This window comes from Lepisosteus platostomus, chromosome 10, assembly GCF_059453375.1.
Source record: "Lepisosteus platostomus isolate fLepPlt1 chromosome 10, fLepPlt1.hap1, whole genome shotgun sequence".
NCBI lineage: Eukaryota > Metazoa > Chordata > Actinopteri > Semionotiformes > Lepisosteidae > Lepisosteus > Lepisosteus platostomus.
Genome location: NC_142620.1, coordinates 19,916,111 through 19,934,076, shown reverse-complemented (window position 1 = coordinate 19,934,076; position 17,966 = coordinate 19,916,111). Strand labels below are relative to the sequence as shown.

At 40.7% G+C, this 17,966-nt stretch overlaps 1 protein-coding gene across 1 annotated transcript in view; it reads right to left on the bottom strand.

Annotated features, from left to right (window-relative positions):
- Positions 1 to 17,966, bottom strand: part of galnt16 (UDP-N-acetyl-alpha-D-galactosamine:polypeptide N-acetylgalactosaminyltransferase 16) — a 54,748-nt gene that overhangs the window by 29,155 nt on the left and 7,627 nt on the right. Inside the window, exons 2-4 of the mRNA XM_088648672.1 lie at positions 10,343 to 10,524; positions 4,708 to 4,806; positions 105 to 172 (exon numbers count right to left, since the gene is read on the bottom strand). Of these exons, the coding sequence (XP_088504798.1) occupies positions 105 to 172; positions 4,708 to 4,806; positions 10,343 to 10,524 (349 nt within the window). The remainder of the gene's footprint in view (positions 1 to 104; positions 173 to 4,707; positions 4,807 to 10,342; positions 10,525 to 17,966) is intronic.

The following is a 17,966-nucleotide window of genomic DNA, read 5'->3' as shown; positions in this document are numbered from 1 at the left end:
TTAGTCTGTAGCGGTAGGCTTTGTTATTATTTTGATATCAATATAATTGATCATTATTATTACTGCAATTAGGAAACTGAAGGAAATGGAATGGAAGCACTTACAATCACTGCTGAAGTCATCCACTAGAATGATCTCCTGAATGAGACTGGGTGGGCTCCGGAGCAGGACACTGTGAGATAGAGACAGCAGTGTGGGGTTAAAGAGCAGATTATAAATTGCCAGGCACCAAGCCTCACATCTAGCAGCGCTCTCAAACGAGTCTACAAGTGGCAAAAAATACAGAAACTGGTTTATTCTCCATCAGGCCTTCTCCCTGCCAGGATGCTGTCAAGACAATGTGAGAGAAAAAGCAAGAATGTCACATTATGCCAAGATCTTTCTCCTTTGCAATACGTGGTCTCAGAAACATTTGAAAAAGGGTGAATTATTTTTTATATACACTGTATGTGACACACAGAAAATAAGCTTGATCCCTGCCAAGCAAACAAAAGTTCACACCAAGTGCCAAAAATAGTACAACTAACCGGTTTGGTCCATTAGCCCTGATGCACAACCGAGAGCAAGTGGTTAGACTGAACTTGCCACTGGAAGATCTTGGGTTCAAATCCCAGACAAGGTATTACTTGTGTAAAATTTGAGAAAGGTGCATCTCTCAACTAATTAAATAAACAATCCATTCAGCATCCAATGTGGTAGTGGTATTAACACATCCCTAAAAGCCAAAAAAAAGAGAACAAAAACTGAGTGTTTAACATAGTCACTGTGCTGCAAGCAATTGGAATTTAACATAAACAATTTCTATAATAATACCAAAGTCTGCTCACCTTCCCATTCACAAATTCGAGGTATACATCTACAGTTTTCAATATCTTTAATCTCTTAATATGCTCCCTTCAAAAAGAAGGACACAGGAAACAAATTATTTTACATAAAAAAATTACCATTACTGGTGAAAAAAGTGGTCAGTTTACAAACCCTCTGAAGAGTCCCTCAGTAAGAAATGTGATGGTATTTTTGGTAAGGCTGTTTTATTTCCTACTTTGTTACGAGGATGAAAAAAATCCACCACCCATCATATAACATAATCAAAACAACATGTTTAATCTTTAGCTATCATAATAAATTACTCACCAAATGAGCACTGAAATAATAATGTATTTTGCAACTTATTTCTTTACTTAAGTCACATCAGAGTTCTCTAAAGTAGCACTCCTCCTGTATTAGAATCTTTACTTTATTCTCAATCAATAACCACTGTTAATATTGTGAACCACTAGCATTTGGGTACAATGTTAAACGTCTAAAAAAAAGCATTTAGGATCTAGACAAGGGCAAGTTCACAGCTGTTCTTTGGAGAGTGCTCAGTACAAATATGTTTGTCCCTGATAATACACACTATTTCACCAAATAATTACAACATACCCAGAGCAGGATACACTCTAGATGGGACACCATTCCATTGTAGGACAGATACACAGACACAAACCCAGATGCTCACACCAGCACCAAGATACCCAGACACTCACACCAGGACCAATCTACCTAGAAGCCAATTAACGTTTTTGGATTGTTGAGGGAAACTCACGTGAACACAGGAAGAACATACAGACTCCACACAGACAGCACCCCAGGTCTAGAATTGAACCCAGGGCCCCAGGGCTACCAAATAGCAATGCCACCCATCTGTTGGACCATTCCCACCACAGTGGATAGAATGGGTCACTCCTGTATTACAAAATTTTCTTTAATAATTTGATAAGACATACTGTATATGCCCATATACATGCCCAGTTGTATATCCAGCTCTTCTTTGTGGTTATGCACACGTTCCATCCTAACCACCTGCTCCAGAAATAGAAGCTTTTAAAAAGGCTTCTCTGATTTATGGAAGGTACAAAGGATTTTGTTGCCCTTAACAAAATGTGAGGAGCTTTAAGGTGGTGCAACACTAAAGTATTCCCTGTGATTCGAGTTTCAGTCAGTTTAAAGACGTTTTTTTTCCACCAGATTTCATTTTTAAATGTTCAGCCTAGCACATGACACCATTAGAGGATTTATTATTAGGCAATGCAACTAGACAGATCTGAAGCAACAGAAAAAGAAGGGAAACATAGTTCAGCATTTAAAATCATTCCATATTAAATAAAACATCACAGTACTTGGGACTTCCACAATTTTTCCTTAAACATAAATGTAGTCAACATAATAGCTGAACTGTATAGTAATCTCAAACTACATATGCACACAGAGATGGAAATATGTTCATGAGCTAGAACACCAACAGGAGTCTGTGACATCACTAATGAGGACATGTAGATTTGAAAACCTAAAGACAGAAAAAACAAAATAAAGGTAAAAATCTGGAGCAGAGGAGGGCAAAACAGATGCTTAATTAAAATCTTTTTCAGTTCTCTTTTTAATGTTGGAAAGATCAAAGACTTCTGCATGATACAGATAACATTTTTCTGAAACTTTATAGCAAATCTTTCAGAATCATGTATCCCTACTATGTAAAAAAAACTGACAGTACAGAAGTCTGATTTCCAGGATGCATCACCCCAGAAAAAAAAACAGAATTGAATTACCTTTAAATTAAGAAGTGTTTCAACACAAAAAAGAAACCTTCCCAAAAATTAAAAACAAGACCAATCCCACAATAACGTTCAGAGGTAGATCAGATGTATATCTATCTTCAGATTTCATGGGTAAGTTTCCTTAAGATCCTCTGTCCACTTTGATGGAGGAGTATATTGAGGTCAAGCCCATAACCTCCCCTTGATTAGATACTGTATCTAGCCTAATGCCTGCACCCTAGGTGCCTCACTGGGATGTGCTATGCTGAATTGTCCAGAGAGGCGATTGGACACTCCAGACACAGCAAAAGTAACAATCTTGTGAGTTGGCTAGTTACAGACTGGGGATCAGATTGACCTGCTCCAGACTATGATTAACAGTCTAATTTTTCTAGCAGTTCTCGTAGTTCTCCTATTGCAATCAGAGCAGTTCAGTAAACTAGATCACTGGAAAGGGCAAAACCAGGTAACAGTATTAGAAGTAGAAATACACAGCATACGGTGTCTAATCTTTTTTCAGAATTTGTATACTTTGTTTTTACAAAGAGCTACAGTATAAACCACATAATTTCCCCAGTTTGTGGCCAAGACAAGACAAATCTTAATATAAGATAGAAGCAGAAGTAGATCATTTGTATTAAGTCTAAAATTAAGAAGAACATTTCACAATCATTGCTTTTCATTTATTCCTAGTCGTCCTTCTTAAATATAATTTTTAAATGTGAAAGCTGTATGGATTGTTTCTCCTTGTAATGGGTAAAGTTAACTTTAACGCAATTGGCGTCATAGGAAAACATCCATTCCGCCATCCAGCCGTTTTTCAAAACCACATTATTCAATACAGGGTTGCGGGAGAGCCAGAGCCTATCCTGACAGGCAACAGGCAGAAGGCAGGATACACCCGGGATGGGATGTCAGACCACTGTAGTCTGCAGGAAAGACTCACTAGAAATTAAGCCAATTTGTTATAACATGAAGTTCTTTGCAGCCTCCCTAGTCGTTTTATCTGATATATATATATATGTATAACACATCATCTTACCACACATCTGCACATCAATTTACAAGCCTAATTCTATTTTAAAGCACCAGAGAAAACTAGCTTCCATCATGTAGAAAATAAATTAGATTGATTAGCTGTATTAAAAGGCTTTCTTCAGTCTGAAATATGTATATCACTTTATCGTCTCTATGAAGCTGAAATTGTACTAATCAAAAGAGGTAACAATTTGGTTATGTCTATGCAACCTAAATTTTACTGGGTATTGTGATAAAATATCAATATCAAAACATTTTTTGTTATTTATAGTTTTATATATATATAGTCTTTTCATTCCCCGTTTTCATCCTTGCAAGGTCTTTCACATACATATACACACAATACTTACCTGCCAAGAATAGGATCATTACTACATGCATTATTGTTTTATTGTTTACATATTCTATTATTTGCTGCAGTTGCTTTTAAATATTTTAGGTGTGGATCCACAACTGACTTCTGTCATATTTGCCTTCTATATAATCCTCCATTTTGAAAAAGGTGACTGACCCCTACATGAATGGAAACCTACCTGTCAATCAGAGGGGAACTGGGAGGGGCTTAGAGTATTTAAACTAGGCCCTGGAGTTCACCATCCAGTATGGTAGAGGTCTACTTAGCAAAACTTGTTTATGTTGGGTCAAAGCCTGATTTTTTCTGTAAATATTTTCTTTTTAATTAATTAAATAAGTAGAATTTTCTTTGCCTTCTTTTTTGTGTGGATTTGGTTTATTTTTAACCTACTGTGACACCCTTTAAGCAAAAACATGATGTTATGTGACAGGTAGAAAAAAAAACATCCAGTAGTTGTTGCTCCTGCTGTCTTCTCAGTAACTAAGGGAGCAACTGCAGGTAACAGGTCTATAATTACTAGTGTCTTACTAGAATCGTGCCATGAAATATCCCATGATTCACAGCTAAATTAATCAGAGAACTGCATCAAGCCTCTCTCTAGATAAAAATTAACCTGATATAAATACGAACTATGGCTGTGCGTGGGGATGGTTGTTGTCTGTTCATCATACAGAAAGAATCGTTTCCTCCTGCACCTCAGGAAGGAGCTTGGAGATGCAGGGCTGCTGTCTGTCTTACCTCTTGATAGTGCGCAGCAGGGTAGAGCGGGCCTCATTGTGGAAAGTGATGACCACGCTGGTGGGGGGCAGATCAGGGTCAAAGGTTACTGCCGCACACCTGCAAAGAAAAACATTATGACGTTACTGCAAAACACAATTATGGTCAAGTGCACTGTACCTCCAGGCAGTGTAAGAAATGCAAGGTATCTAGATCCTTACATTTCCATTTTCTGTTCAGTCCAGCACTGGATCACAGTGAGCCTTTCCCAGCAGACAATGGGTGCAAGGCAGGATAAAACCTGGAGGGGGCACCAGTCCAACACAGGACACACACATAGATAAAGGGCACAATTTAGTGACACCAGTTAATCTTATCACGATGTCATTGGACTGTGGGAGGAAATAGGTGAGTCTGGAGAAAACCCATATAGTTGTAGGGAGAGGGTGAAACTCACAGTTCGTAGGTCCTGGGATTGATTCTGAACTACAAAACTGTAGTGCCAAACACTACACTCTATGCTGCAATGCCCCTAATGATAATACCTTCATTCATCCAGCACTTTTCAACCCAAACGGTCCCGAATTTGCTTTATGTATAGATATAGGCCAAACCGTGTAAGCAAGGAAGAATCTAGCCAGAATAACAGGACACCTGTAAGGCTGTAAGTGCCCTGGGATCTTTAATGATCAAGGCTGTAAGGACCTCAGTTTAATGTCTCATCCAGAGGATGGCAATATTTTCCTACAGCAGTATTTCCAAAACCGTATTGTTTTGGAAAAGTCTGGTCTGGGGAAAAGATCACCACGTACTGGTCTTTCAACGCAACCAGACTGCTTTAGGAAATGTTCCTTAAAGATCTCTTATCCCAGTAGGAGGCAAGATAGCAGAATATAACAATAACAAAATACAATAAAAAGAAAAAGGCATCTACAGTATATACACTCATCCCTCACTAAACAAGAACTTGTTTGCACCTATTTTTTGTTATACAAGTAAACTTCACATGCTAAAATGAACCCAAATGATGTAGCTTGTTCTTCCTTTTTTATTTTTTCCCCTCTCAGCTGTTGTTATCTTTACTATCATAAGGACAATTAATTGAATATAATAACTAGTATGGTGTAGAATAATATTTATTATTATTTTATATATTTATTATTTATAGTTATTGGTTTAAAAAATGGCAGCATGGTGGCATTGTAAGATACCTTTATTGGCCATATACAATTTCTTGTATTAGGAATTTGTCTTTTTTCATACTCCAACTTGTTCTCCATGAGACACACAGACAGGGAGAGAAGCTTGGGGTCAGAGCACAGGGTCAGCCATTTAAATGGTGCCCCTGGAGCAATTGGGGTTAAGGGCCTTGATCAGGGGCCCAACAGAGTATACGAACCAGCAACCTTCAGCCACAGGCACAGATCCTTAGCCACAGAGCCACTGCATCGACCCTGTTGGTTAGCATACTGTAGTTGCCTCACAGAGCTGGGGTTCAATTCCAGACCTGGGGTGCTGTCTGTGTGGACCTTGTATGTTCTCTTTGTGTTTGTTTGAGTGGGTTTCCTCCAGGAGCTTCGGTTTCTTTCCTCAATCCAAAGACATGCTGGTAGGTTAACTGGCTTCTGGGAAAACTGGCCCCGGTGTGAGTGTGTGTTTGTGTTAGCCTTGCAATGAACTGGTGTCCTGTCCAGAGTGTACCCTGCCTTGTGCCCATTGATTCAGCTCTCCCACAACACTGAATTGGAAGAAGCAGTTAAAAAATGCAAAAGTTTTCGCTTATTAACAGAAATCTTGAAGCCAATTGTGCTCATATAGAGAGAGATGAATGTATATTGAAACATGTGTTTCACTCATAAAATGATTACGTGCAATAAAAGTCAGACTCCCAAATGCTCTGAATGTATGAATTCATACAGTAAATATTCTTGTTTGATTCTGTAGGACATCAGCTGTAGATCCAAGTGATTCAATCTTTTGCACACTTGGCACCCAAGCGGTGTGGGTTCCACGTGCACTTAAGTGCTCCAATAATGTGTTGTCCTTGACTGCTTCTTATGGGAAAATACAAGCACACCGCAGGTAGTGAAATCTAGATCGCAACCTGACAAATACTTTCAAGGTAATCTGCAGATTGCCTTTTCAGCTTCTGCCAGAACTGAATTGTCTAACATTGTAGCAATTGTAACTTTGCTAAAAAAGAGAAACACTTTTACTGTGACAAAACCAATAACAAACAACACTTAAAACCCCCAAACTCTCAGACATATATTTAAATACTGACACAATACTATTACAGATGTTTGTCATACAGAATGAAAATGACCATTTTTGCACTGTCACTTCCAGCTAGAGAGTGATCAATCAGTTGCTCATACACAATGTACATCCTTTTGTTTTCTGAGGACCAGTGTAATAGATGATCTAGAGATTAGAGTGGACATGGAGACGCACGAGTCCGATTTCTCTCGGAGAAGCTATGGCAAGATGAATTGCAACCAAACTGATTTTCCACAGTTCAGACCACAAGGGACAACTGTTTTAACTGTTTTTAGACAGTGCGGGGATTCACATTCATTTTTGAGGCAATCTGACAATACCTTCACACACATTGAACCTCACAATTTGAATATTTGCATATAATAATTCAGCTTATACTGCAATTATTAGCTTTAAAGAGAGAAACAATACAACACAAGAGTTAAAGACTCTAGTAAAACATGGCAACGTTACCTTTCCAAAGCTTCAATATCTCATTTCCCCACTACGTGCAGTTAATTACTTTTTTTAGCAATCGTTCAGCTGTTAAACATCCCTAAAAAACCCTGCATATTGGCTGTCCTCTAGGGCCAGGTTAACTGATTACTGAAACTGTCTTTTGCAGATTCTTACAGGTCTCATGAATTCATCTACTGCAACAGGTAAATCGCAAATCTATACAGGAACATCTCTTTAAAAGTGACTGAGGTGGGGTTAATCACAATAAGAGCTCCCCTTCCATTGCCAAGTTCCGCTATTCTGTGCAAGAAGATTGCCCCTGCCACTTAAATCTGTCCTTCATCCTCTTTCATTTTGGAACTTGGGATGAGGCATCCAATACTACCCCGATATCAACAAAGCTGTAAATACCCCAGACCAGGTGAATAGTTACCATGGCAATTGATTCTCCAGTTTCTTTAAGTCCAGCATAAAGTAGCAGCACAAACTTGATTCGTCCTGCTGGCTCTGACTCACTGAAGAGGAACCCACAGCTACAGAGGACAATTTAATGCCTCGATTTCCAACAGCAATTTGTTTTGTGTCGAGGCAGAGCTCTGGATATAGCGTTTTACACAACACTCACCTGTATACAACTTACTCTCTGTTAAGTCATGTGCCTCTGTGCCAAATAAGGGAAACTGAGAGGTTTCCCAAATCTTCACCCCATACAAAAGATCGACCACAGGGCACAGCAGATTGCAATGGCAAGATAATCGAAGTGGGATTGGCTTGGGGCTTGGGGCCGGCACACTCAGTGCTAACCAGGAGGAAAGGAATTACAGTGCAGAGAGGTTCTTATTGGTCGGCTGAAACCAGCTTGTGTAACAACACACCTGATTGCACATTCGGAAACAGAAAAGTATTTAAAAAAAACAGTGTAATCAAAAACAGGAGGACCTATTCATCACTGCAAAAGAACTCTTTATGCCTTGACTGATGTGACACTTCGATGGAGCTCGGGATGGATTTCCAGAGCCGAATGATTCATATTGCCAGAGTTTGTGCCAAGTGTGCTTAACTGCAGCTTTTTGCACAGTTCACTCTACGTACCTGCGAGGAGTGCGGTGCAGATGTGCTTGTACGGTTTCTCGTTGTCTTTGTCTGCTTCGCACTGCACTGCACGTGTATCTGCAAAATCTTCTGAATTCATCCACAACTGAACTACAATGCTGTACGTGTGGTTAGCCACGAGAGCACATTGTGATCTTTACAAATGCTCACTGACATGGACAGAAAAGCCTGCATCTTGCTTGTGAGGGTTTCATCTTTGCTGAGACTATACCTATATATAGGGAGAGACAAACCACAATCCCAACCAAGCTCAAGGTATTGTCTCTAATGTCTTTTCCCAGGGTTCAACAGTTTCTGAAATTGCAGATCACACAAGTATAACAGGACCATTATACCAAACTAAGAATTTGTTTTATGTAGAAGTGTTTTTGATGTAATCTGAAAATTAAATTTAAAACTGTATCTGAAAGAGGCTTCATCTTTAGAGACTGCTAATAACAAACAGCCAAAAGATGGAAAATCTTGACAATCAATTTATTTATCACTCGAGTACACTTTTTAACTTGTTATTTCTCTATCTGGGCAGAGATCACTTTATAGAACCACCATTAAACTTAATTACGTTTTTTACACCTCCTGCACTATGCTGTTGTTTCACACGAAGACCTGAAACAAAAACGCTGTATTGGTGATTATTAAGCGAAGTTCAGTAGCAGATTTTTGCTTATTGCTGTTCCAGGTTGCCTAGTTACAGCAATTTAGTAAAAGACTGCAGAGCACATTTGAGACAAGAGCACTGGAGCGAAAAACAAGATTCCTGTTTCTTTGATTAAGACCACCAATCCCTGGAACTTTGCTCTGGAGCCCCTAATTTCCTAGAAGCCCTATAAGTGTATGACAACACTGAAAAGTTGAAGTCAGTCCCTAACAGCACCGCCCTTAGGTTTGACAGAATCTGAGATTATATCATTAAAAAGTGCTGTGGGGAATCTGTACATCTGAGGCTCCTGGGGAGTAGCACAATCTTAACAGTCTCTTCCTATATGATCTGACTAATTACAGATGCACTTAGCCACAGCCCATGAGGAAACACTGCACTGTCCCTGCATTTGCTATGAAAGCACAATTAAGTCTTGAGTCATGTTTTTAATCAGAAAGCCACACAGTTGCAGAGCTGCAGTATTTTGGACGGATGAATTCAATGGGTGCACAGATTAATTCAGCACTTAAAATAGCCTTTGTGTAAAGCAGGCTGCAGGATCAATAGGAAATTCAACAGCGTGCTATTTTTAAAGGTGACGGTAATGGTTCTACAGCAATCTCTGCGATGTCCGCAGTGGGCAGAGCTAGTGTGTCTGTTCAGCTTCACTAGCAAAATAGTACTTTAACTGCATCGCAGACAGCGAAAAGCCTACTACTTCTTGGGTTTTAAGCGAAATGTTTATGTTGGTTGACAGGCTGTTAGAAGCCAATGCTAGAACGTCTGAAAGCTGGTGGAATTTAAAAACACCACATGCAATTCCTACAATCCAGATTCTGTGGGTGGAAAATCTAACTCCCGACACTTGACAAATGATGTCCGACATCAAGAAGAGCACGAACAAAATTTGCTTGCGAGGGTGAAAACTTTCCTGTACTCGTTTTGTGAAACTGACTGTCACTCTCCTCCACAGGAGGGATTGATAATTAAATACCCAGAGACTAAAACTTTCCAAAAGGTGCTGGAAATGGTATTTTACAGTTCTTTTTAACAAAGTCTTCTCTTCTCAAACTGATGCCTGGTGGTCAGAAACCAAGTAAAAGATTGGAAGATACTAACTGGACATTAGCTCACCCGTGCCAAGGGTTGCCCAGTACAGGGTATGCGAGTGTGCGTGCTGCCCACCTGTAATGGCGCGTGTCTCGGATGGCTCGCTCGCTGCTCAGCCGGTCGCTCTCCTGCTGGTTGAAGGCGTGCTCGCGGTACGGGTCCTCTCCTGCCTTCAGCTGCTTGCCAGACAGGTAGGCCTTCTCATCGAAATGGCTCCCTTGCCTGCTGGCCCGCTCCGCTCGCGGGGCCCGCGTCACCTGTGGGCACAAAGCAAGGGCACCAGCTAGCGCGTCGTCGGGTGGGCGCCACGTTTCAAGCAGGCGGCACTGAAACCGCTTCAGAAAAAATAAACCACTCGCGATGAGCACTACGAGCACTGAGGGTGTCGAAGATCTTTAATATTCGAGAGAGAATGTTTTCTCCATCTTCCTTTACTTGACTGACATCTTTATCCAAAGCAACTTCCATTTATACTGTACAAGCTTATCCTCCTGGGAATTTCACCTAAGCAAGTTGCACACTGTACCTTTCTCAAAGCTACAACAGCCAAACCCATACCTGGGACTTGAAGCCACAAACTTCCCATTAACCTGGCCCAGTTCTGAGTTAAGACCTCTTCCCGTAATACTTCAGCTTGTTTAGTTACCCTTTATCTGAGTCTGCAGAGAGCATGAAACTCTAGAATTCCACACTAGAATGTAGAGTGCGAGAGGGATCCTGTAGCAGAGAGAGGGGCGCAGAGGGAGAGCTGAGAGGGTCAGTGCTAGGATGACTGTATCACACCAGGGTAGAAACAGAGAGCCTGAGAACACAGATAGCAGCCTTGTATTACAGCTGAAAATCTGAGAGCAAGACAGAGAAAACGGATGCTTGCTTTATATAGGACAACCCAAGAGTGGGGGAGGGGAGATGGGGGTAGCAGTCTATTTTCCCAGAATCAGTGACAGCAGACACATTGAGGACAGTTCTGGGAAGTGAACAGCAACTTGATGTTCTGAATTAAACAATGAAGGGAGAAAACACAGCCTTCAGAATCAAAGCCTTTCCTGCACCACCAGTTGGAACTGCCATCACAGACATTCTGGTTTCAATGAAGAATGTCTTTCCATTGTTTTTATTATGAAAGCATCCACAAGCTTGTGAATGGTTGCACAAAGGAAAGCAATCTTCCTCAACTGTACTGTACAGGAAGATGTGGCCTGCAATCGAGGACCCAAGAATGGAAGTGACAAGAGTAGTCAGTCCACTGGCCACTCTCTGGTAACCACAGGCCCTGAAAGTCCAATATGAACAGCATCTGTGCTAGAACTAAATTCCAAGATTCAAACAAAATGAAACAAGAGCAAATTAAAAATCAGTAACGCTTACAGTACGAAGACACCTGCTGTTTAATTAGAGCTACTGTTTCTGAGTTCTGGAAATAAGAGGATAATCTCAGCCCCTCAAACTGAAAGACTATAAATGTTGGAGCCTGGTGCCTAATCCTTCGAAATCCATCTAGGTTGGCATAGCTGGGCAGATGCCCATCAGAGACCGGCCTCCTGGTGTGGGACTGGATCACATTCCTGATTTTTCTCAGTCCAGGGTTCTTTTGTGTTCAAAATAACCGAGCGAGGATATCGTGCTATACTAAAAAACAGGGATGGGAAATGTTTGCATTTCAATGAGGTCTTGAAAATCTTTTAAGAGTATCATGCGCATTTTGCTTTCTAGAAGAAAGCAAAACGAAAGATTAAATATTGAAAACGGCTTAAATTGTTGTGACAGTTCGGTTTCCAGACAGTGAACGTTCCCCTCATAGGACATGCTGTACAGTAGTTCTTTTTCTATTCCTTGAATGCGATCCTGGAAGGGTAGAATCCATCAAGGATGAAAAAGAAGAGCCACTCTTGTATAGATTACAAGCCCAGGTCTCTTAAAAGTCTCTCTTGCAGACTATGCCTGGTCTTAGCCTGTGGAGGTCTTGTTAAAACAGGATTGGCCATCTCCTGCCAGAGGCGCTCCAACACACACGAAGTGTACTTTACTCCTGTTATTAATGAGGTACCCAGGGAAGGAAATAGCTCGTGATTAAGTTCTGGGCATTATCTCAGTTTCCATTTCAAAGACACCGTACTGGGTTAAAGCAATACCTCTGGCTGAGCTTCATGTCCCTGCTAAATCCCCAAAGTAGTGGCAGAGAAGGAAATTTGGAAGGTTGGAGGCTTCCTCCATACTTTCCTCCATGAGAAACTTGGTTTTCACAGCATATTTTCGGTCTTGTCCAATGGTACAATATGACAAGGGAACACAGACTCACGATAATGTGTGAATTCAATAATCAACCCCTCTCTCCATTTTCCAAAGTACAAGAACAGCATGGAAATCTTATTCGATGAAAAAACAGGACAGCTCTCTAATCTGAATGGGATGGCTGTGAAGATTAGAATACAAATCAATGTCAAAACTCGCACTGGTGGGAGCTTACACCACCTTTAGCAAAACCTACAGCAAAAGCACCCGCTACCCAGAAGTGACAGTTTGGGCTGTAGCACTTCAACTGAGTTTTAATATGCTTTTTATAGCCGAGTAAGGTTTGCTTCAGCCTTCTCATTGTTGTATAAAAAAAATAATCCTCCATAGGCGAGGTGTATGCAATGCAGACATGATGAGTCTCGCACACAAGGTGTCTGAGTGTTGAGGTGTCTAAGGTTATGCATGCTTTAGTGTTTCATTTTCAAAGTTTATGCAAGTTGAGTTTTCTGGAAATGCAGTGACAGATAGCTAAATGACCAGCAGAGGCAGAAAACTAATTTCTCAATAAAACTGATGGGCAAATATTACAGAATGAAGCAGATGGACAATGAACTGCCGTTAATAGAGCTTGATTATATTAAACTGTAAAATGTAACAGCCAACTTGACCAAGAGGCAGTGAATACTGTACCTGACACAACATGGCTACATAACACTGCTGGATTCTGTTCTATTTTGTGCTGGACTTGGCCTTGCACATTGCTGAAACAGACACACATTTAATAGACCCCCTGGTATATAATACCGTAAGCAGATGTGTTGGGGGAAAAATGAACAATTCTGCTGCATTTTCCCATGGTTAACGTGTGGCATTACGAGGGGGTGTGGCCAGTGTGGAGGTGGAGCCCTGGAGGAAGGGCGACGCCCCCCCCCTTGTAGTCCCATCTGTCCCGGCTCCTAGAAGATGAGCCCCAGCTGGGCAGGTCCTATAAAGGCACACTGGACACCCCCTGAAGGGACAAGCAGGGCCACACCCCGGAATGGGGAGTTTTTACACAGACTGTTCCTGAGGGATTGTACCTGCTTAAGGCATTGTTTTTCCTTTTTCCTTTTTCTTTTTTTTTTTTTTTTGCCTGTCCCGTCACCTATCTTCACCGGGGCAGGCACACCTTTTTCACACACTTCTTGTTTCCTTTTGGCCTTATGCGCCCTGCTCTTCCAGACTGGACCCTGTTAAATAGGGTAAGCCCAGCCTGGAGGTGCACATGCACAGCAATACACCTTTCTATTTGCTTTTTGTTTCATTTTCATTTCGTGTCATTTTTGGTCCCTGCTAACCTGTTCCAACATGCTACTGCTTTCTGCAATGTGTGGAAGGCAGAGTCTTCATCATAAAGATTTTTGACATTCTACTAAGCTAACACTACAGTATGTAAGAAAAGTAATAAAGTATGTGTATCCAAAATCAATACAGAATTAAAAATCACAGTGGAGAGCACAATGTCAGTTGGTTTCCTGCAAGCTAAATGTACAAGAACTTCCAAAACAAATCAGCTCAATAAAAGAAAAATATTTACTTTCTATAGTTTACACACCATCTAAAAATAGAATACTAAAATATACGTAATATAAAATGTAAACTTACTCCCATTGAAAAAAAAAAGAAATCAGACTTCAAACATTTCTTTGCTCCTACTCTTCTCAGACTAATATCATCAACAGGTATTATCATACCCTAACTGTGTTACAGTCCCAGCACCCACCAGAGGGCACCTCAACCTCTAGTGCCTACTTTATCTGTGCGGCAGAGGCACCGCTCAAGCAGACGGCAATAGCCAATCCCTGCTTGACCAGTGTATTAGTATTGTTGACAATTTCTTTTTAGCTTTTTGCTCCAGCCTTTGTGGAATTTTTCCTGGACTACTTGCCCGACTACTGGATTTTGGCCTGTTTTCTGACCTTGGCCTTCCGGATTGTGTTTCTGGCGCTTGATACTAAGATTGTCTTCACTCACCTCTTGACCCTGACTTTGGAACCCACAATCCTGGACTTCTGATTTGTGAAACAACTTAAACTGGCTGACAGATTACTAATATTAAAAGTGTACACAACAACAAAACCTACGTAAGATAGAGTTCAAGAAATCCTGTTAAAAGACGGCAGGCTTACCACAGCTTAGTCTATGAAACAATAACAATTAAATTAGACAAGACCTGTTCCTCCAGGGATCAGAATATTATATGGTTATGCTTTAAGACATTTTAGTTCTACCATTGAAAACAAATATTCTTACAATTCGTATACTATTCTGCCTGGGATAGGTAGGTTCTCTTGTTTTTGTCCTTGGAAGGTAAATTTAGGTAACACGCTGATAATGTAATTTTTATGACAAAGGATAGGAAGTAGAACCTTTTTCTAGACTGTTACAGTGCCTTGCGAAAGTATTTGGCCCCCTTGAACTTTTCAACCTTTTGCCACATTTCAGGCTTCAAACATAAAGATATAAATTTTTTATTTTATGTGAAGAATCACCAACAAGTGGGACACAATTGTGAAGTGGAACGAAATCTATTGGATTTTTGAAACTTTTTTAACTAATAAAAAAATGAAAAGTGGGGCGTGCAAAATTATTCGGCCCCCTTGCGTTAATACTTTGTAGAGCCACCTTTTGCTGCGATTACAGCTGCAAGTCGCTTGGGGTATGTCTCTATCAGTTTTGCACATCGAGAGACTGAAATACTTGCCCATTCTTCCTTGCAAAACAGCTCGAGCTCAGTGAGGTTGGATGGAGAGCGTTTGTGAACAGCAGTTTTCAGCTCTTTCCACAGATTCTCGATTGGATTCAGGTCTGGACTTTGACTTGGCCATTCAAACACCTGGATACGTTTATTTGTGAACCATTCCTTTGTAGATTTTGCTGTATGTTTGGGATCATTGTCTTGTTGGAAGATAAATCTCCGTCCCAGTTTCAGGTCTTTTGCAGACTCCAACAGGTTTTCATCCAGAATGGTCCTGTATTTGGCTGCATCCATCTTCCCCTCAATTTTAACCATCTTCCCTGTCCCTGCTGAAGAAAAGCAGGCCCAAACCATGATGCTGCCACCACCATGTTTGACAGTGGGGATGGTGTGTTGAGGGTGATGAGCTGTGTTGCTTTTACGCCAAACATATCGTTTTGCATTGTGGCCAAAAAGTTCGATTTTGGTTTCATCTGACCAGAGCACCTTCTTCCACATGTTTGGGGTGTCTCCCAGGTGGCTTGTGGCAAACTTTAGACGAGACTTTTTATGGATATCTTTGAGAAATGGCTTTCTTCTTGCCACTCTTCCATAAAGGCCAGATTTGTGCAGTGTAAGACTGATTGTTGTCCTATGGACAGACTCTCCCACCTCAGCTGTAGTTCTCTGCAGTTCATCCAGAGTGATCATGGGCCTCTTGGCTGCATCTCTGATCAGTCTTCTCGTTGTCTGAGCTGAAAGTTTAGAGGGATGGCCAGGTCTTGGTAGATTTGCAGTGGTCTGATACTCCTTCCATTTCAAGATGATCGCTTGCACAGTGCTCCTTGGGATGTTTGAAGCTTGGGAAATCTTTTTGTATCCAAATCCGGCTTTAAACTTCTCCACAACAGTATTACGGACCTGCCTGGTGTGTTCCTTGGTCTTCATGATGCTCTCTGCGCTTTCAACAGAACCTTGAGACTATCACAGAGCAGGTGCATTTATACAGAGACTTGATTACACACAGGTGGATTCTATTTATCACCATCAGTCATTTAGGACAACATTGGATCATTCAGAGATCCTCGCTGAACTTCTGGAGTGAGTTTGCTGCACTGAAAGTAAAGGGGCCCAATAATTTTGCACGCCCCACTTTTCATTTTTTTATTAGTTAAAAAAGTTTCAAAAATCCAATAGATTTCGTTCCACTTCACAATTGTGTCCCACTTGTTGGTGATTCTTCACATAAAATAAAAAATTTATATCTTTATGTTTGAAGCCTGAAATGTGGCAAAAGGTTGAAAAGTTCAAGGGGGCCGAATACTTTCGCAAGGCACTGTATGTGTAATTTCTTTGTTCTGACTGTTGTAAATGACTAATGCAAAAAGAAGATTACTGGCATAAACTTACATTTTTCACAAAAAATATTTCCTTGTATTTGAAACATTCCGTCTCCTCCTTCCACGTTCTCTCCTCCACCTGCATCTTATACCCCAAGCTATTTTCTGTCTGTCCTCTGTCTTTCAGAAAAGGATCCAGTGCTCTATTCCAGAAGTGTTTTCCCAAGACTTCATATTCGCACGATGTAGGACACTGAATTGTCAAGTGATGAGGTGGACACAGAAATTAAAGCGAGGCTACAAAACCAAAAAGAGGTAAGTTATTATACCCCTGCTGCCCCTAACAACCCTCAGCAGAAAACAGCATCGATACATAGCCACAGATACAAACCTTACCTGCACTGAACATACGCCTGCAAGATTAAGGAACAGGCAGCTGACCATTTGCTTGTTTCACACTCGTCTTAATAAACATGAATGGAAAAGTAAAGATAATTTTTGAATATTTAAATTCATGTACTGGAATATTGAGGGGGAGACACAGCATAGGGGGTAAGGCGATGGATTTACGAGTGGGGTGTGGGTTTGACTCCCCACAGTAAACACTGCTGTTTTACCTAAGGTACTTTACCCTGATTGCTGCAGTGCATCCAGCTGTCTGAGAGGGTCCAGCAATTTTTTTAGGGTTGGGCTCCTTGATGGGCTTGTCTCCCAACCGGGGAGGAGACGCGGAGTCTTGTTATCTCTGCCTGCTTAATGCCATGGAAAACCAGGAGGAGCTCTGGACTGAGGGGCAGTTGTGCCTAAAATATGGATCTGTCAACTGGAATATGTGGTTATAATATGTTGGAATATGTGACAATGTGTTTCCTCTATCTATGTACTCAGAAATAAGTATATTCCATCATGTCGGGTCATGGTTCAGTTGAATACGTTAAACAGGCTATGATACGTTTCTTTATTACACAGTAAACCCCCCAGTATAATTGAATTTTAAATAGGATATGCAAAGCCACATTTAAAATCAATCCGTTAAAATGCCTGCTGCAATTATTCGCTGAACCAAGACTAGACATTTAAAAGAGTGGGAAAGGAAGTAATTTTGCAGCAAAAGAACCCTGCTTGTTCCTTAAAAACTACGGCCCACTATTATTACAGTGGACGAAGAAAAGTAGTAATCAAGACGAATAACTATCAACCTCCTGTGGCACCACTTCGAACATATTTGAACTGGAAAGCATCATTATTTTAAACACATGACTGATTGCTTCAAGTGAGTATTTCCTTGGCATCAATCAGTGTGGAAGTGTCTGAGCTCTGACAACCTCTTTTAGCAAAGCTAATGTATCATGCAAATATCCCCCTAGTCTTATAGTTTATTTCATAAATTATGCAATCATTCTGATGG